This window comes from Cheilinus undulatus, linkage group 5, assembly GCF_018320785.1.
Source record: "Cheilinus undulatus linkage group 5, ASM1832078v1, whole genome shotgun sequence".
Taxonomy (NCBI): domain Eukaryota; kingdom Metazoa; phylum Chordata; class Actinopteri; order Labriformes; family Labridae; genus Cheilinus; species Cheilinus undulatus.
The window spans coordinates 25790787-25807974 of NC_054869.1; the positions used below are offsets into that span (position 1 = coordinate 25790787).

Genomic DNA, 17188 nt, shown 5'->3' on the forward strand with positions numbered 1-17188 from the left:
TCAAGACCAAATCCCCAATCATATCTCCTATATCAGCTACCCTTACTGCAGGGCAGATTACTGGCTATTTCCTCTCACAGATTTGCAGAAGTTACAGGCTATACATGGAGAAAAATGTGCCAAGAATTACCCACTCTGCCTCTCCCTCTATAAACACACAGAACACAGGCTGTGCAACAAATCACCACAGTTTATGTTCACTTGTTTTCTCTGGGGAGTGTGGATGATGACAAATGTGTAGAAACAGGTTCAAAGACAGGCATCTTGCATTGTTATGTCACAAAATAACCACTTGAACCATGAAAAGTGGCATCTTGGTGCATGTTTTATCAGAACAAGAGCTTCAGTTACATTTTTCAACCAGCTAACAAACACAAAACCAAACAGCACATTCAGTACCGTGGTAATATACAGGGAGAAGACTCAGAAATAAGTAGCAAAAAGTAATTAAATTAACAAAACTGCTCATTTCAGCTAAAACAGTGTGTATGAATTAGGATCAGACTGGATCTTTGTAGCTGTAGACATAACATAATCCTTACCCCCAAAAACTCAGACTGAATCCTCCAACCGTTCATACCAACTTAGATAATACGCATGCTGCTTAGCTCATAAGAAAAAGCAACAAAATGCAATGTTATTCCACTGAACCAATTATTGTGTAGAAGTTTAAAAACACAACATTTTAGTGTACAAGTTTTTGAAAGGAAATAATGGGTCATTGCTGCACTCATTCAAAAAAATCTCAATTAAAAAATAATAATAGAGAAAAGGTCTCCTTATCTGCAGGTTCCCTGATGCCATGTAGCTAAAAACTAAAGACAACAGAGGAAAAACAACATAAAAAACTGTTTATAAGCAATATTTTCATTACCAACTTAAAAACTATACTCTTCACTCACCTTACTCAGGTCTTAAAGATCTCAGAGTTATTTAGTGGAAGCATTTTTCTAAGCTGCAGCTCACAGTCTGCTCCCAGAACAACCAGAGACAAAACATCCCAGAGAGAAATGAGGGATTAAACATGGAGACGTCACCCTGTGCTGTCTCACACGGCGCAGCAAGAACCAATCACAACAAAGCTGTTCAGACACCGAACACACACACATTGTAACCTGACAATACCAGCCAGTGAGGGAGAATGTAATATGAGCATGCTGGTGACCAGTCGTGGAGGCTCAGGGCTTCCATCAGCCATAAACACTTGCATCGCTGGCAGGAGACACAGCCACTCTTTCTGTGGTGCTTAGTAATATGGAGGTGTTGAGGACTAGGGGGTGTTTGCATACAAACGGCCTTTGGGTAAAAAGCACAGGGAAAATTATAATATATCACTCAATCCAGAGATGCACCTTTCTTACAACTTTTTTTTTATCTCTATCTCAATTATTTTTTTTATTCATAATTTTAAAGAACTTTCAAACTCAGACTTTGTCAAATGAATTAGATTTGACTCTTATTAAAGATTTGCTGGGACTATTCTTATTGTTCTTATTGTGTGCCACATCTAACACCCAATAACTAAGCTACGTCAATTTCTTATATATTTATCCCATGTTTCATATTGACAGATTCTTGCCACTGGGGTCATTTTTCACTCTTTTCTGTTTTTTTTTTTTCTAAATATGTTCTTAAATTTGTTTTTTTTTTTTAAATGAAGGACTTCTAAAGCCAGAACCAATTCTCTTGTATGTGTTCATTTTGCACCTTGCCCTCTCAAGTTTTAGTTTCCACTGAATCCCTGCCACTGTGCTGTGGTTTGTTACCAACAAAAACATGCAAAAACAGAGGTATATTTTTTGACTAAGGCATCAATATAAATAAATAAAAATAGCATATAGGTGTACAAGGCCACAAACAAGGCCAGTGGGCCGCCTCTTTACACCATTTTGCCTGTCATAATATGCTGTGTTTTTTGGCTATACTGAAAGCACCCAGTCTGCCTTTTTGTGGAATGCTTCAACTTGACTGACAAAGTCTGTGCATGTCTGCATAGCTGAGGGATTATCACAGTATCAATTGAGCCCTGAGTTCCCTCTGCACCTGCCTTGTCCTGCTTAACATACAAGAAACGGGCGGGATTTTGTCACTCCTCCCTTTCTCTAAAGACTTGCCTTTCATTCACAAGAAGTTCTGACAGGATAATAACAACCTGAGGAGGAGCTGCTTCTACAAACTGACAACTCCACCTGACACAAAGACCGACATGAAGTTTGTAAATAGAACCTTCAAAGTTTTGCTGCCGTACGGGCTTTTCTGTACCACATCAAATCTACTTAGGTTTCTCTGTATCTAAACTACAACAGGAGTGCTGGTCTAACAAATCAGGGTTACAGATTGAGGGATACTTCTCAAGTCAATAATGCAGCAACTCTGATTAAGTCTTTAACAAATCATGTTGCTCCTTCCGTGTCTGGAGCAGCTTTAAAGTGAGTCAGGGGTAAGAAAATACATGTGTTCAGCAGATTAGAGGCAACATTAAAACGCTTGCTAATCACTCATATTTTTATGATGGCAGATATAAATATTAGTGATTAATCATGCAGTACTTTGTGACTTTTATTTTCACCTCCTTTTTGTTGTGCTTTGGCTTGTTTTTGTAACAGCGGTTTAGTTTACTTCACCAAACACATGGTATACTACGTTTCCAACTATATTTGAGGTTTTATTATGAAAAAAAAAAAATATTTATCTTTTTAACAAATGTTACCACACAACTGAATTCCCTTCTCAAAGTATCTTCCAAGCCTGTAAAACAGTAAAGGATATTTTCCAGCGTATCGACAGCACAGCCTTCTACTTTGTATGAAACTTTGGCCATGTAGCATTCATGAACAGTGAAATGCATTTTTCTTGAAGCATGCAAAAGGCAGTGAAAGATAATTAGGTGTTTAAGGGTACCCTGCCCCACCACAATCTGGTTTTACTGCCACTCCTCTCATTGTCAAATATTTGTTTTTATATCAGACCACAACAGGCAGGAGTGGCGGAAAAAAATATTTACAGCAAGCCTCATCAAGCTATGTGCATTTCTTTCAGGGTGTCTAGGTGTGCAATTAATCTAATTCACGGGATTATCACTTTAGCTGTGGTACAGACGATTAAGTCTGAAGCATATGGTTGTCCACTTAAGCACGGCTGAAACTTCCCTTCTACAGAAAATATTTCAAATAATCTGAAACTCTGAATCCAGTTGTATTTTGTTTCAACATGTTGTGTAAAACACAGCTTGGTCAAAGCCTTACAGCAATTTGCTGAAATGTTTGTGAAAGGTGGGTCAAATGAAGATTCTTCTACTTTGAAAACAATTACCAATACATTTTTCCATGATATCAGACAAATGTTTAAGAGAAAATAAGAGAAACCAAGCTAAGAGACTGAATTTCTATAAATAAACTGAAGTGCAAACAGCAAATGTCATTGATCTCTACTAATCCTCTATATCATCAGAGCACATGATGACTGAGTGCAGGAATGAATGAATGAAAGAAAGGAATTAACATACCAGGAAACAAAACATCTTTGTGAAACACACTTCAAGGTTTAGCTGTGGTTAATCCCAGCTGCACAGAGAAGCACCTTCAATTACTGCCACAATTTCCCACACAAGACACATGAGCTGAACTACACAAGCTGGAATGAATCATCCAAAGATTATCAATACTACAAGTGACTTGAAGATGAAACACTATCCAGGTAAAGAGAGACACAAATAATATTTAAAGCATTACTGTTAGAATTCAAGAGTCTTGAATATGTGTCTGTTTGCTCCTGTGATGGTTGGAGGTGCACGGTCGATTAGCCCAGTTCACGACCCCAGCAGATGCCCCTGACAGCGGCTTCAGTCCTGCAGGCCTTAAAGGCAAAAGAAGTTATCAGGTCTACCATCAGCAGTACAAAGCTTCCTCTCATCGAGTCATTACTGGACACAAAAGAGTAGAGGAGCTTTTTAATAAAGCTAAGTAAAAGTAGGGTTATTGAATTACACTCTACAATAATTCAAATATCTTTGAGGACCGTTTTAACTGGTTTAACATTAACAATTTTGCCGGTCTTGATGCACCTGGAAATGTGATTTCAACAAAGAAAAAATCTAAAAATCCTCATAAGCCACGTAAACAGCCCCTTGGATGGTAAAATGGAGAATCAACTTTGCTGTTTTTCCAATTTTACCAATGAGAAGCACCAAACTAGGCCATCTTGTTACCTAAAAGAGGGTTTAGAGGAAGGGCAGGGGGCTCAACAATTCTGTGAAAACAAGTCCCTGTGGTCCCTGCCAGATGCCTATAAACTGGTCCAAAATGCTAACGTTTACTTGTTAATTAATGTTCATGTTCAGAACTTTGCACTTGTGTGGGCTAAGCAGCTGTACTTTGCAGCATTCTTGCCAGATTTTTGAATAAAAAGGGCAACAACATAGGCTTATGCAGTGGGGGTAAACAAACTATATAAGATGCCATTGGGTTCGACTGGCGGTGCAAGTAGAAGTACTCTTTTTATACCATTGTCTGTTAGACACATCTCACAATTAGAAGAATAGGACAAAAACACTTGCCAATTCTTTTTTATTTGGACAATGATGAAGCAATCAAATCTGTACGTACACTGTTAAGTCTCAGCCAACACAAAGGCCTCCCAATCCATCTCAGGCCATCTCAGACTCTGTTAAGCCTCCAAATCCAGTAAGAACTGATTTAAAAAGATTTTCTGCCAGTTCTGCCAGAGCTTTGATCACTCCAATAATGACTTCCCTGCAAATTTGTAAACAATGTGTGGCTTGCCCAGCAGCTGCCCTAAGCTTGTGGAAATCTTTCAAGAGGATACCCTTCAACCTCAACTATCCTTGCACAGTTTTGCATTAAATTCAGAAGATCCTATAAAATCTTTTCTCTTTGTCTTGTTATTTTAAAAGTCACAGGTTTATTCATAAAGGCAACTTGTGTAGTGTAACTCATATTTCACAAAACAGATTAAACATTCATTAAGCATGTACTCTCAGATCTTAGTATGGTTCAGTTTTTGCAGGGGAGATCTAATTGTTTAGTTTATGTGGATCTACTACTTAAAGTAGGTTTGATCTTGTAATAACAGGGCAGACCCTGGAGCTCATGTAGGTCTTCATCCCACACTCTGAGGCACGAACAGCTGTATCAACTCCCTTCACCTCCACAGTCATACACAGACACCAGTATGTGGTTTCTTCAGCGTAAAATCTCATATCAGAGTAATCTTTTTGAGCTAAAGGAGCCAAAAATGCTGTAATTTAAGCACCAAACATGCAAGAGAAGCATGCGCAGATGTTCAACCAAAGCTAAAATTACAACTTTGTATTCCCTCTACTTAAATTACAGAGCAAACACCACTGAAAGGACTCCACAAAAACTGCTCAGCTGCAAGAAAAGCAAGGCCAAATTTGACATGAAACCTACTCAGACAGGGAAGCCGAGTGGAAGTCATATTCTCTGAGCAAACAGTTGAGGGATGGGAGTCATAATCACAGGGAGGTGGAGGTCAGGGGTAACACATCCGAGCAGAGGAGGCCAGGCTTTGATCATGTGGACAGAGGGGTCGTCTCACTAAGGTGTTAATTGAGAGACCTCTGCCATATGTCCACAGAGGCAGGCTGCATGGCCGAGCCTGAGGATGTGAGGATCCAGAGTGCTCTGCTAAGCCTGATGTACCAACCGACGCTAGGCTGTGCTCCCACCCGATCCTGCTTATGTGTAAGAGGGGAAATAGTGAGAGGCTGCGAAAGCTCTGTGTGCTAGAAGACATGCACAATGTACAGATTTAACGCTAAGCTTGTTAGAGAACGAACGACTCTCAGCTCAGAAACATCAGTGATAAACTAGAAGCACATGAGCTACCAGCATGCTAACACTTATGATACATTTATGCTAATAAATAACCACCAGCTAACCAAAACAGTGCATTTATTTGCACATATAATCTTAAAAGAGCACTTTCCCTGAAAGGCTGAAACAATAATCACATTTTCCCTTCCAATTAGAATTCAATCAATCCAAAAAACAATAATCTGGCACTTTATTTTTTCTGATAAAGCACAAATCACACTTATAATCTAGATTCTTTACAAAAAGATCCAACAAAAGTCCTCCTAAGAATGCGTATAACAACAAACAGGTGAGCAGAGCCAGACTCATCTGTAGACCTACATCTGCTGCAGCAGTATGCACAACACAAAGATCCTACCTTGACATTCACAGCTTTGAAAATCAATAAGGGCACTGCAGCTAGTGTTACATGTGGGTGCTAAATATGTATGATAAAGCATTTTGCAGGTCCTCCAGCTTTGAAACTGGGTTTTCTTACTCTTATGACTGTATTTATACTTAAGACTCTCAACTTTGATATAATGTGTGCATTTTTATTTCAAATTTAAACGTTTTTAATGTTAAATCAATGATAGATTTAAAAAAACAACAACAAAACACTAATGGACAGACAGACAACAACTCAAAGACATGATGTCCCTTATGATGGCCTATAAACAAGACTGAACTGCTGGTACAAGTTTCCACAACACAACTCTTTAGTTCAACTGTCAAGGACAAGCAAGCAGGAAAAAAAAAGTCCAGCCTATATCTCAGATTCAGGTAAGTCACAAAGGCTCCACTGATTGTTTATTAGGTACACTTAAGTAAAAGTAAAGCAATTTAACACAAAAACTGAACAGAAAATCCAATCTAATGGATACTTGGCAACATTTTGTTCAAACTGTTGTAGATGTTTATGGCATTTAATTTTTCAAACGTTCTTTGTGTTGTCTTGAAATGTGTTGTATGAAGGGATGTTTCTGGTATTTTGTTAATGTGTGAGATGAAATCTCTCTACATGTGTTGAGTGCATTAAAGTGTGAAAGGTAAGGCTCTGTTTAGACCCAGCTGCATGCTTTAAATCTGGATTAAGATTGAAGCACATGATGTGTAACTGAGCTTTAAGTTACTGCACTTAAGACAACAAGTGTATTTGTATCATATTTTTTAAAAGTCAGTATTAAGAGTAATAAAGCAGGACTGCATCTGAATTTTTCAGGGTAATAAATCAAAAGTAAACAAACTGATCAGAAAAAAACACTCTTTTTTCCCTAAATAAAAAAATACAGAGTTTAACACAGAAATATTCTTTTATTAAATTCCTTTAAAGGTATTTTTCCTTTTCAAAATACAAAAGATCCCCAGGTTTGTTTCTTTACATTTGAAAGGATCCTTTCTTGGTCTCCAAATGATGAAAGCACTGTTTGTAATCTCTATTCTTATTATACTCAAGTGTAGAAAAATGGATTCAGGTTTATGTCAAAAGTGCCACACTGGAAGCCAAAGAATTTCATTAAACCTCAGTCACAGAGCTCATATACTTCCCCTTGACATATCAATTCAGCGCTTTATAGAAAAGAGGAAAAGCCCCTGAGCTCAGCTGAGGATGAGGAGCCCTCCATTTGATCCCAGCTCCCCTCTAAATACAAAAAAGACCACCATTGAGGTCTATATCCCCTTTATTCTGCTTCTAAAATGCATTAGCTCCCCACTTTAGGCTCTGGCAGAGCTTTTACCTGCCTGACTTATACAAATGCAGTAAGGAAAATAGGTAGTGGCATACTAAATCAGAAGATGGTGGATAATATTAGCTCTGCTTTATGATTCGGAGACCGGATATGACCAGTGAGGGCAACATTTCATAGTTGATGACAGTCCCCTTACAGGAGATTACAAGGGCACTTTTGTTTGGAGTACAGCACTGTTCTGGAGGCTATCTTTATGAAGAGGTGATGAAAGTTAGCACTGGCAAAGTAAAACAGTTCTTGTAGCTTTAGTCGTTTGACTAAGGTGTTTTTGACTGAGGTGGAAACAGGTTTAAGCTGTTAAATCCACTGCAAGATGAGTCACTGTAGGTCATATAATTAGGGTTAACTCAAAATTGAATAAAGGAGACAGGTCAGTGTTTTCACACAATGTTTCCTTGGGGAATACCCGTCATCTTGGAGGCCTCACAAGTTAAGTCTTGATGAATTAACAGACTTTTACCTCGCCTTTTCCCTGCACTTTGAGCTCAAAGTTCAACCCTGGGACTGGCACTACACCATGTGAGACACTTTCATGACACCTGCTTTGTGAAAAAGTCGGGAGAAAAAAACAAGTCTGCAGTTTACTACGGCTTAAGAAGGTACAACAAACGCCATATGACTTTAAACATAATCCTGCTTAACCAGCAGCGCTTCATGGGATTGTCTGGTCAGTGTGTCTGCAGCACCACCTGACCCAGAAGACGCATCAGAGGCACATTTAACTCAAAGGCTCGTGCAGTCACTGGCTCGTGCATGCTAGCATTCGGGGAAATACATAATTAAAACCTTATCCACTTTATCGGACGAGAAAACAAACATATTCCCGATCAGAAGTAACAACGACTGCGAAATGTTAACTTACCCAATGCCAAGTGTCTCTCTCTGTTTGGTGCAACTTCTTCCCTCGGTTATATCAAATTATCGTCCTTTTAGTGGAATTCTTGGAAGACAAATAGCCCAGATAAGGTAGTAACTCAACGCAAAACTTTACTTTAACCCTCCGTAGCACACGACACGTCCCGTCTGCAACACCAGCAGTCTCTTTGTACTTGTCCGCCTCAGCAGCAAGTTGTTAACCCACGGTCATGCGCAGTCGGTGCCCCGACAAGCCCTCAGTGCTAATGAAGGTCAGGCAGTGTCTACAGGTGTAGTTAGCTTACCTGCAGAAAGGTGGGCCTGTTTTAGTGCGGTCTGGGCAGCTACAGAAGGCTCTAAGGCTGTAGTAAGAAGTCTGTAGTCTTATAACTTTAAAGTTGTTTCACCCCGGCAGTGTAAACTCTCACCGCTAGCTCTTAATGAGTAAGCTGGATGTCATAATGTCGGTGTCCAACGAACTAATGTTAATTCGACAATCTTGAGCCATTTAGCTGGAAGTAAAAATATTAATTGATAAGAAATATCAGCGTATAGTGAATTACCTACCTATTATGTACCCAGAAGCTCTTCTTTAGCTCTTCATTCTTTAGAGACTATAAAAACAATTAACCTTGCTGATTGTCATCATCCGCAAGAGAACGTAGTCCTTGAGGCATTAAGTGTTTCTCAATAAAGCAGTTGCAGCTGGCGCATTAATACATAAGAATCAAAATTATGTGGGAAAGAGGCGAGTGTGAGGTTGGGATTTACATTGTATCAGTGAACAAAGCCTTTGACTTAGAAAACACGTTTCAACCTCAAGAAAACAAAGAAATATAAAGTGGTTCTGTTATTATAATTCATGTATACCAAAACACTTTTTAGCATACCTACAGTCTGCAGGACAGCGCAGAGTGACTGTCTCAAATGAAGCCGACTGGCCAAGTCTGCCATCTTGTGGAGTTTATTTGCCAAAGCAATATTAAAGAAACTGTGGTCAGAGACCTTAGCAGAGAGTGAAGTATCCTTTTTTCAACATCAGTAAGTAAGTATTCTTTCTAATTCCATAGTCCTGCGATAGGTCAAAAGTATTGCAACTAAATCATTCGAGTAGGTCTACTGTAATTAAGTCTAACTGATAGCCTAATTACAGCCAGTAATATTTTCTTCCCTACACAATAGCTACAACTATGGCAAGATTTCCCATTACCTTCACTGACACTTCTGATTCAGATGACCACTTACAACAGCAAAAACTCAGATGTTTGAGCTAGTACGAGATTTTAAATATATATATATGTTTTTTGTTTGTTGGCCTATGGGTTTTGCACCCAATTGTAGTAGCCTACAATAATGTGTAGCCTATGGGCTACACATTAACTCGAGTGCTGTAACCAACATGAAAGATAGCTTTGTAGGTTTTCTAAAAGAGCTGTACTTTTTACAATTGAAGCCTCCATGTCTGGTTTATTGTTAGTTTTACCATTAAATTATTAGATAGTTTTTCATTTTTCAGATTTTGGTTTCAGATAATTCCACTTAAGTTATACAAACCTACCACAAAAAGTAATAAAATTTGTGTTTGGTAGATTATATCTTTGTCGTAACAATGCTTCTCGGCAATAAATCTTATACCGTTTGGAAAGGCTGCTGATTTCCCTTCTTATCGGTGCCACATTTGTAAGGAACATGCATTTGTGGGATGAGCAGCAGAGCTGAGTATGTGGATTTTGCCCATGAAACATTTGTCAATGCCAAACAACTTATTTGCCATCAACTCTTGTTCAGTGTTTCTTGGCAGATTGGTTGATTGAAGTCTGAAGTAACAAGGCATATTGGCAGTTTAACAGTTTATTTATTTAAAGGTCACATATGCAAAATACACTTTTTCAGGCTTTTCCAACAAAAATATGTGGCCCTGGCCTGTCCACAGTCCCCCCAAGAATCAGACCCCCCCCGTTCCCCCCACTGAAACAAGCCATTCTCACATTTTCCCCCCATGATGTCCGTAGAGAGTTAGCCCCGCCCCCAGGTTAGGTTGGCCTTCCAGCTTGGAAGAAAGTTCCACCCTCATCAGGAGAGCTATATCCATTAAGCCACATCCATTTTCTGAGAGGGGTGGAGTCAGACAGCTCATTAACATTTAAAGCCACAGACATAGAAACAGCTCGCTCTGAGCAGGGCTGAAACAGAGGGGTTTTTGAGACATGCAAAAATCCTATACTGGAGTTTTTTTTATCAGACAAGCCATGTTTTGGGGACCTCAGAGACCAGTATAAACTTGTCTTAAAAGGGCAAAAAAAAGAGAACCTTTAACAAACAGGAGTCTTATTGGTGTGTGGAAGAACCATACACAGCCACAACAGCTTGGCACCTCCTCCTCATGCCGGTCACCATCCTGGTCACACACTGCTGTGGGATGGCATCCCATTCTTCAACCAATATTTGTCGCAAGTCAGTCAGTGTAGGTGTGTTGCTCACTCTGGCACAAACAGCACGCCCAAGCTGATCCCACAAGTTTTCAATGGGGTTGAGATCAGGACTGCTAACAGGCTATTCCATCCTCTCCACTCCTGGAGTTGGATTGCCACAGAATCTTACCTCGATATCTATGCATTGGGATTACTTCCAATGATGACAAGCCTCATTTTCCAGTGCCTTTTCATTTCCAGATGCCGCCCCACACCATCACACTGCTTCCACTTAAAAATGTTACTCTATCAGTGCAGCAATCAGCATAGTGTTCTCTACATCTTTTTCACACTTTGACCCAAGGATCCAACTGCCGTATGCAGAATCTGGCTTTTTAAAACAGAGGAAGGGTTTAACATAAAATCTTAATACTTAGTGACATGTCCAAAACATAGATAGATAGATAGATAGATAGATAGATAGATAGATAGATAGATAGATAGGCTATTGAAATACAAACAAAAGTCATAATCCAAACACAGAAAGAATGTAAAGGTCTATGCACACAATCAGAACATTTTGTAACAGTTCGCCATTGTTTCCAACCTGCTGAAAATCCTTCACCTGTTTGCGCAACTGCAGGTTTCACCTGGCTATGCACGGAGTCTTTTATTCCGTTCACATCCCTGTATTGGTACATGTATCATTTCATCACTGGTCGGGTTAGTTTGTACACAGCGGGTCTTGTTTCCAGCTGGGCCACACCTCTGCTGCTCCTCTGGATTGGCCCTTTTCTCTACACTCCCTCCGCTGAGTTCCGCGTTTCAGAGCATTTAAGTCCTGCAACGTTTCCTCCAAGCCTCAACTATCAGGCTGCAGGAGACTATCCACCGTCATGTCCGACCGAGGAGCCTTCGACACCAACGTGGTCACAGTGACCCGGTTCGTTATAGAGGAGGGGAGGAAGGCTAAAGGCACTGGGGAACTGACAACACTGCTGAACTCGCTGTGCACGGCAGTGAAAGCCATCTCATGCGCCGTGCGTAAAGCTGGAATCGCACACCTGTGAGTAAACAGAGGGTGAGATGTTGTCTTGTAAAATGAGCATTGCAAGGTTCAGTTTGGGTGTTATTTCAACGCTTTAGATTAATGGTGCATGATGTTTCAGTTCCATTCATCCATGTTGGCACACTGTGCAAGAGATATATTAGTTCCTTGTACGCCAATCAGGAAGCACATACCTGAAGACACCACGCCCCCCTCTCATATCTTTCACTCGTACTGCAATTTATTCTTAAAGGAAATTCTACAATTTGTATAGGCTGTTTACCTCCTTTTTGGAAACACATTTGGACATTTCTGAAATTTATATGTGCAATGTTCTGGGAAGCATCCATTGTAAAATAGCAGATTTTTAATGAGTATGTTTAACAGTACACAGTACCTTTAGCATACCTGAGTACAAACCTTTTAAATGTGCTAATCTTCTGTGGCTTAAGAGATCCACACTTACACCGCTCAGTGATTCATTCAGAAGTTTGCACAATCACCTGTATAAAAACGCAGTGTCATGCATCAGTTGCATTTTTTTATTTTGCAGTCGAAAACTAGAGACTAAAACGAATATGATTTTGTTCCAGTCAGACCTATCCCATTACAAAAGTAGAGACGTTTAAGGTTTCATAGAGGTTAATCTCAAATATGCCATTCTTTGGGGCGTTTTAATCCTGGCTCTAACTTTTTTTTTTTTGTCTCATCAGTTATGGCATTGCTGGCAGCACCAATGTGACCGGGGACCAGGTGAAGAAGCTGGACATACTCTCCAATGACCTGATCATCAACATGATCAAGTCATCTTTTACCTCCTGTGTGCTGGTGTCCGAGGAGAATGACAAAGCCATCATTATAGAGCCAGATATGAGGGTGAGTGGAAAGAGAACAGACCTTAGCAAAATGTTTGGAGCTGGGATGAATCTTCGTTAATCTTGACGTTATCTTAGGAATGGCCCATTGGCAGACTGAAACAGGATCATCCAGTTTCCTCTGGCTTCATGGAAATGACAAGTTTTTTGCATCTTTTCCTCATGGGATCCTTTCTCGTATAACTGGTTCAGTTAAAAAGTCAATGGTTTCAGTTCCTATAAAGATAATGTTTGAATTTACTGTCAGTGTTCCTTTACATGACCATGATGAAATTTGTGGGTTTTTTGTCATTTGTGGGAGGAGTTCAAGGCTCCTTGTGGTGTTTTAGACTTTATTCAGCTCTATGGAGTTTTTTGTATGAATTTGTTACTAGTTTGTTTGTCAAGCACACCCTCAGGGATGCACAAGCACTAGGATGCATAAAACACATTACAGCATCCACTCGATCTACACTTAAAGGCAGTAAAAGCCAAAAACGCACCATTTGGCGGCTAACCAGGGTTTACAATGCAAAGAGTTTTGGATTAACCCATGTTTCACAAGCAGGGAGATGTATTCAACATTACATTTTGGAGAGTAGTGCTGGTAAATGTAACTGCTGTTTGTTTGTTTACAACTAAGCACTACGGAGTACGTTATTTCTGTTTCCTTTCCTCCTTCAGGGTAAATACATTGTGTGCTTTGATCCTTTGGACGGCTCATCCAACATTGACTGTCTAGTCTCAATCGGTACCATCTTTGCAATCTACAAAAAGGTATGAACATAGGTTTAATTTCTTCATCACTTCTATTATCAGTTGCATTCAAGCAATTTCTTGCCAAAGATTTCAAGCAGATAAAACATTACCCTTTTAAGAATAAATATTTTACCTTGTTCATAAAACATTAAAAATGTGTCTGGTCTTCCTTAACCTTACAAAGTGGTGCTTATATGAGCTGAATTTCAGGAGCCTCACCACAACCTCAACCACATCCCTTCCTACGTTTCTAACTCCCTCCCTGTCGTTGTTGTATTCCACATCTCGCCTCTTTACTCTATTCCTCTCCTTTCCCCCTAACAGTAAGGCTTTAAGAGGGGTTTGTCATGTCTGGGAACTGTGGCTGACTCCATAATATCAGTAATATTGTTATATCAGGAATAAATAAATAATCTGCAAATTGCATCCTGTTTTTGAAAAGAGATAAATGGGATAGTTAAATGCAAAATATGATAAAGTCATTTTACTAATATGGTAAATGTTGGTAAAGCAAGTATATAAATGAATCTGGAAAAAAAAGTTCTTATATTGATGCCTGCTTGAACAACTTCATGTTGGCTAATTTCATATTTCTCTGTGCTCCATTGCCGTGGAGGCCATGAAAGCTACTCTTATGGAATAACTTGATACTGTTTGTCATCAGAACACAGATGAGGAACCCTGTGAGAAAGATGCCCTGCAGCCGGGCAGGAACCTCGTTGCAGCAGGTTACGCCCTGTATGGTAGTGCCACCATGATGGTGCTTTCCACCGGCAACGGAGTCAACTGCTTTATGCTTGATCCAGTAAATAACTTTGTTTTATGTCACATAAAATATTGCCAGTTAATTTAGTACAAAACCCTTGTCTGTTAAGTAAGTTTGAATGTTTCTGCTCTGTGCTCATCAGGCGATTGGTGAATTTATCCTGGTTGATCGGGATGTGAAGATCAAGAAGCGAGGAAAGATTTACAGCTTGAATGAGGGTTATGCAAAGCACTTTGAACCTGCTGTCACAGAGTACCTGCAGAAGAAGAAGTTCCCTCAGGTATGTTGGGACATGTGTGAGCAGAACCGGTATTTAGATACCAATGTCTTATACATAATATAGTCAGCTAAATCAATCACGTCCAGCTAAACTTCATGCCATGTTGCTGTCAAAATCTACTGAAACCACAGACATAGGTTGTCTGTATTTTTTATTTATTTGTTGTTTATTTATTTATTTATATACCCTTATCCAGTGCTGGTGTTAAAGTGTACTAATTTATCATGGTTAATGACTGTAGGATGGCACAGAGCCCTATGGTGCCCGTTACATTGGTTCTATGGTGGCAGACGTCCACAGAACACTGATGTATGGGGGCATCTTTTTATACCCTGGAAATGTGAAGAGCCCCAAAGGAAAGGTAAGTTTCCTTTGCTGCTTTCCTCTGCTTACACTTTCATTTTGCTATATTAAGCTTTTTCCTTGCCCTATCTCAACTATATTCGAAACAGACAAGAGAGTTAAAAAGAATTTTTTTCACTGCAGATTTATAACTGGTTTTGCTTCCTGTGATTTACACACATGTAAAACTGCTGAAACATAAAGACTGGTAAAATGCCATTTAACAGGTAATGACAGGATATCTTCAGAAAGAATGAGGGACAAAAGCCAAGAGCAACAGACTGTGTCCAAACGTTTCTCAAGTCTGAGTGCTGCTCTAACCCCAAAACCATTGGCTGTTATTGTAAAAGTGCATTTACCTTACTCAGCTAAAATTCCAGATTGTTATCCAGTCTTTTTGAGAAATGATTTAAAATAATCCCAGATTTGGCTAATTATTGATTAATTCTTACACTCTAATAATTTTAATATTTGTTTTTATTTTTGATAGGATTTGTTACGAATGTTGTGTCTTATTTAATATAACTATAATGTTATTAAGGCATTCTATGGACATCTATTTCGATTATTGTGTTTACTGTCAACTGCCACGCAGAGCCATACTGAGGAAAGTGTCACAATGCTGTTTCTTCACTTTCCACATCCGTCCATTACAAGACTGAGCCAATGTTGACACATTTGAAAAAGACAGAGAGAAGACTTCATGCATTTCCAATGAAAAAGAGACAGAATGTGTGCAGACAGGGAAGAATAAACAATAACAGCTGTTTAATTTGAGTACAAATACTTCCACACAACAGGTGGTTAATACTTAAAGGTTACCATAGCAGATGCAAAAATGAATTTCATCTTTAGTTAGACCCTGCATGCCATTTTTTTTGCTTCACTTCATAAAGTAATCTCTAAAGTAATATCTATTAAATGAAGGAACAGTACTGGAAGATTATAATTCATTTCAGTATTCATTTGCTCACAGAAAAATGTTTGGCTGATCTTTAATAGTAGATGCATTTAATTCTGTGGTGTATGTTTTCCTAAGGCAGTGGCTAGAAGTATAGGTGTATTTACACAACCCAAACTAAACTGTGCTTCTTCTTTAAAGCTCCGACTGCTATATGAATGCAACCCCATGGCTTTCATCATGGAGCAAGCAGGCGGGATGGCCTCCACAGGCCTCGAGACCATCCTGGACATCCAGCCTGAGAGCATCCATCAGCGGGCGCCTGTGGCTCTGGGCTCCCCTGAGGACGTGCTGGAGTACGTTGCCATCTGCCAGAAACATGCCAAGAACTGAGACCACATCAGCTCGCTCTCACAACCATCCTCACAACCAAGGAAAAGAAACCTTGTACCTCCAGACTAGCAGTCTTACTGGAAGTTAATGTTGCTCTACTGTTTTTTCATGTCTTGAGTTTGAAATGGTGCCTTAAGACAAAAAATGCCTTGTCTCTTTGTTAAAGCTACCATCAAGGATTTGGAGTTACAAAGTTTTAAAATCATACCAGCGATGTTTATGTTGTTACTGTGGAAACCTGAAGGAAAGATAGTAAGAAGGTGATTCAAGGGAAACATGAGGAAGGTTACTTATACGCTCAGTTACTTACAGAAAAACGCACATTCCCTAAAAGAGACCAAATATGTGCCAAAGAACACAAATGAACTTGAATAAACAAACCTGAAGACATTTCCTGTTTTGTTTACCTCCACTTTTGCCTTAATTAGAATGAACATACATTATATACATGTGAAGGACCAAATGTCAAACCTCTATGCAGCCAAACCCAATGCCTTTTAAACTGTGAACAAAAACTGTTTGGAATGAAGTCTCTCAATAAAATGAAACAAGTCTAAGATGACAAGAGCATTGTTTTTATTGTTTTGTATTGTGCCCCTTATTTTGAAAATTCACCAGGGTAAATAGACAATTAAGTTTTAGACTTTTTAATTATGTTATTAAAGGGTTACAGATGCAGTGTCAGTGGTTTCAAGTTTTTCAAAAGATGTGTCTTCCCAGATTTTTTTAAATGTTTTTTTCTTTTTTCATATCTTAGACTTTTTTCAACCAAATATCTGCTATTTTAAATTCAGGGTTTAATATCCTAAGATAACTGGCTCACAGAACTGTGACATTTACTAGGGACCTTAAAGAACTGATGACCAGTGATAGAAAAGAACTAAAAGGCACAAGCTGATATATTTTCAGTACTAGCCTAGTAAAGTGGAAATGTTACAAAGAGGGTAGGCTTTTGAACCCAGTGTAAAAAAATTAAAATATTTTTGCTAACAAT

At 39.1% G+C, this 17188-nt stretch overlaps 2 protein-coding genes across 3 annotated transcripts in view; one reads left to right on the forward strand and one right to left on the reverse strand.

Moving 5' to 3' along the window:
• The window catches only part of kank1a (KN motif and ankyrin repeat domains 1a), a 76750-nt gene extending 68125 nt beyond the window's left edge, over positions 1 to 8625 (reverse strand). For both annotated transcript variants that reach the window (XM_041787187.1, XM_041787183.1), the window contains exon 1: positions 8448 to 8625. The gene's annotated coding sequence lies outside the window, so the exon portion shown is untranslated. The remainder of the gene's footprint in view (positions 1 to 8447) is intronic.
• A 3038-nt stretch (positions 8626 to 11663) lies between these two features.
• On the forward strand, positions 11664 to 16751 carry LOC121509838 (fructose-1,6-bisphosphatase 1-like). Its single transcript, XM_041787527.1, has 7 exons — positions 11664 to 11917; positions 12613 to 12775; positions 13438 to 13530; positions 14177 to 14317; positions 14421 to 14558; positions 14800 to 14919; positions 16003 to 16751. Exons 1-7 carry the CDS (start codon positions 11748 to 11750, stop codon positions 16192 to 16194), a joined length of 1017 nt encoding a protein of 338 aa, XP_041643461.1. The 5' UTR covers positions 11664 to 11747; the 3' UTR covers positions 16195 to 16751.
• Positions 16752 to 17188: the final 437 nt, after the last annotated feature.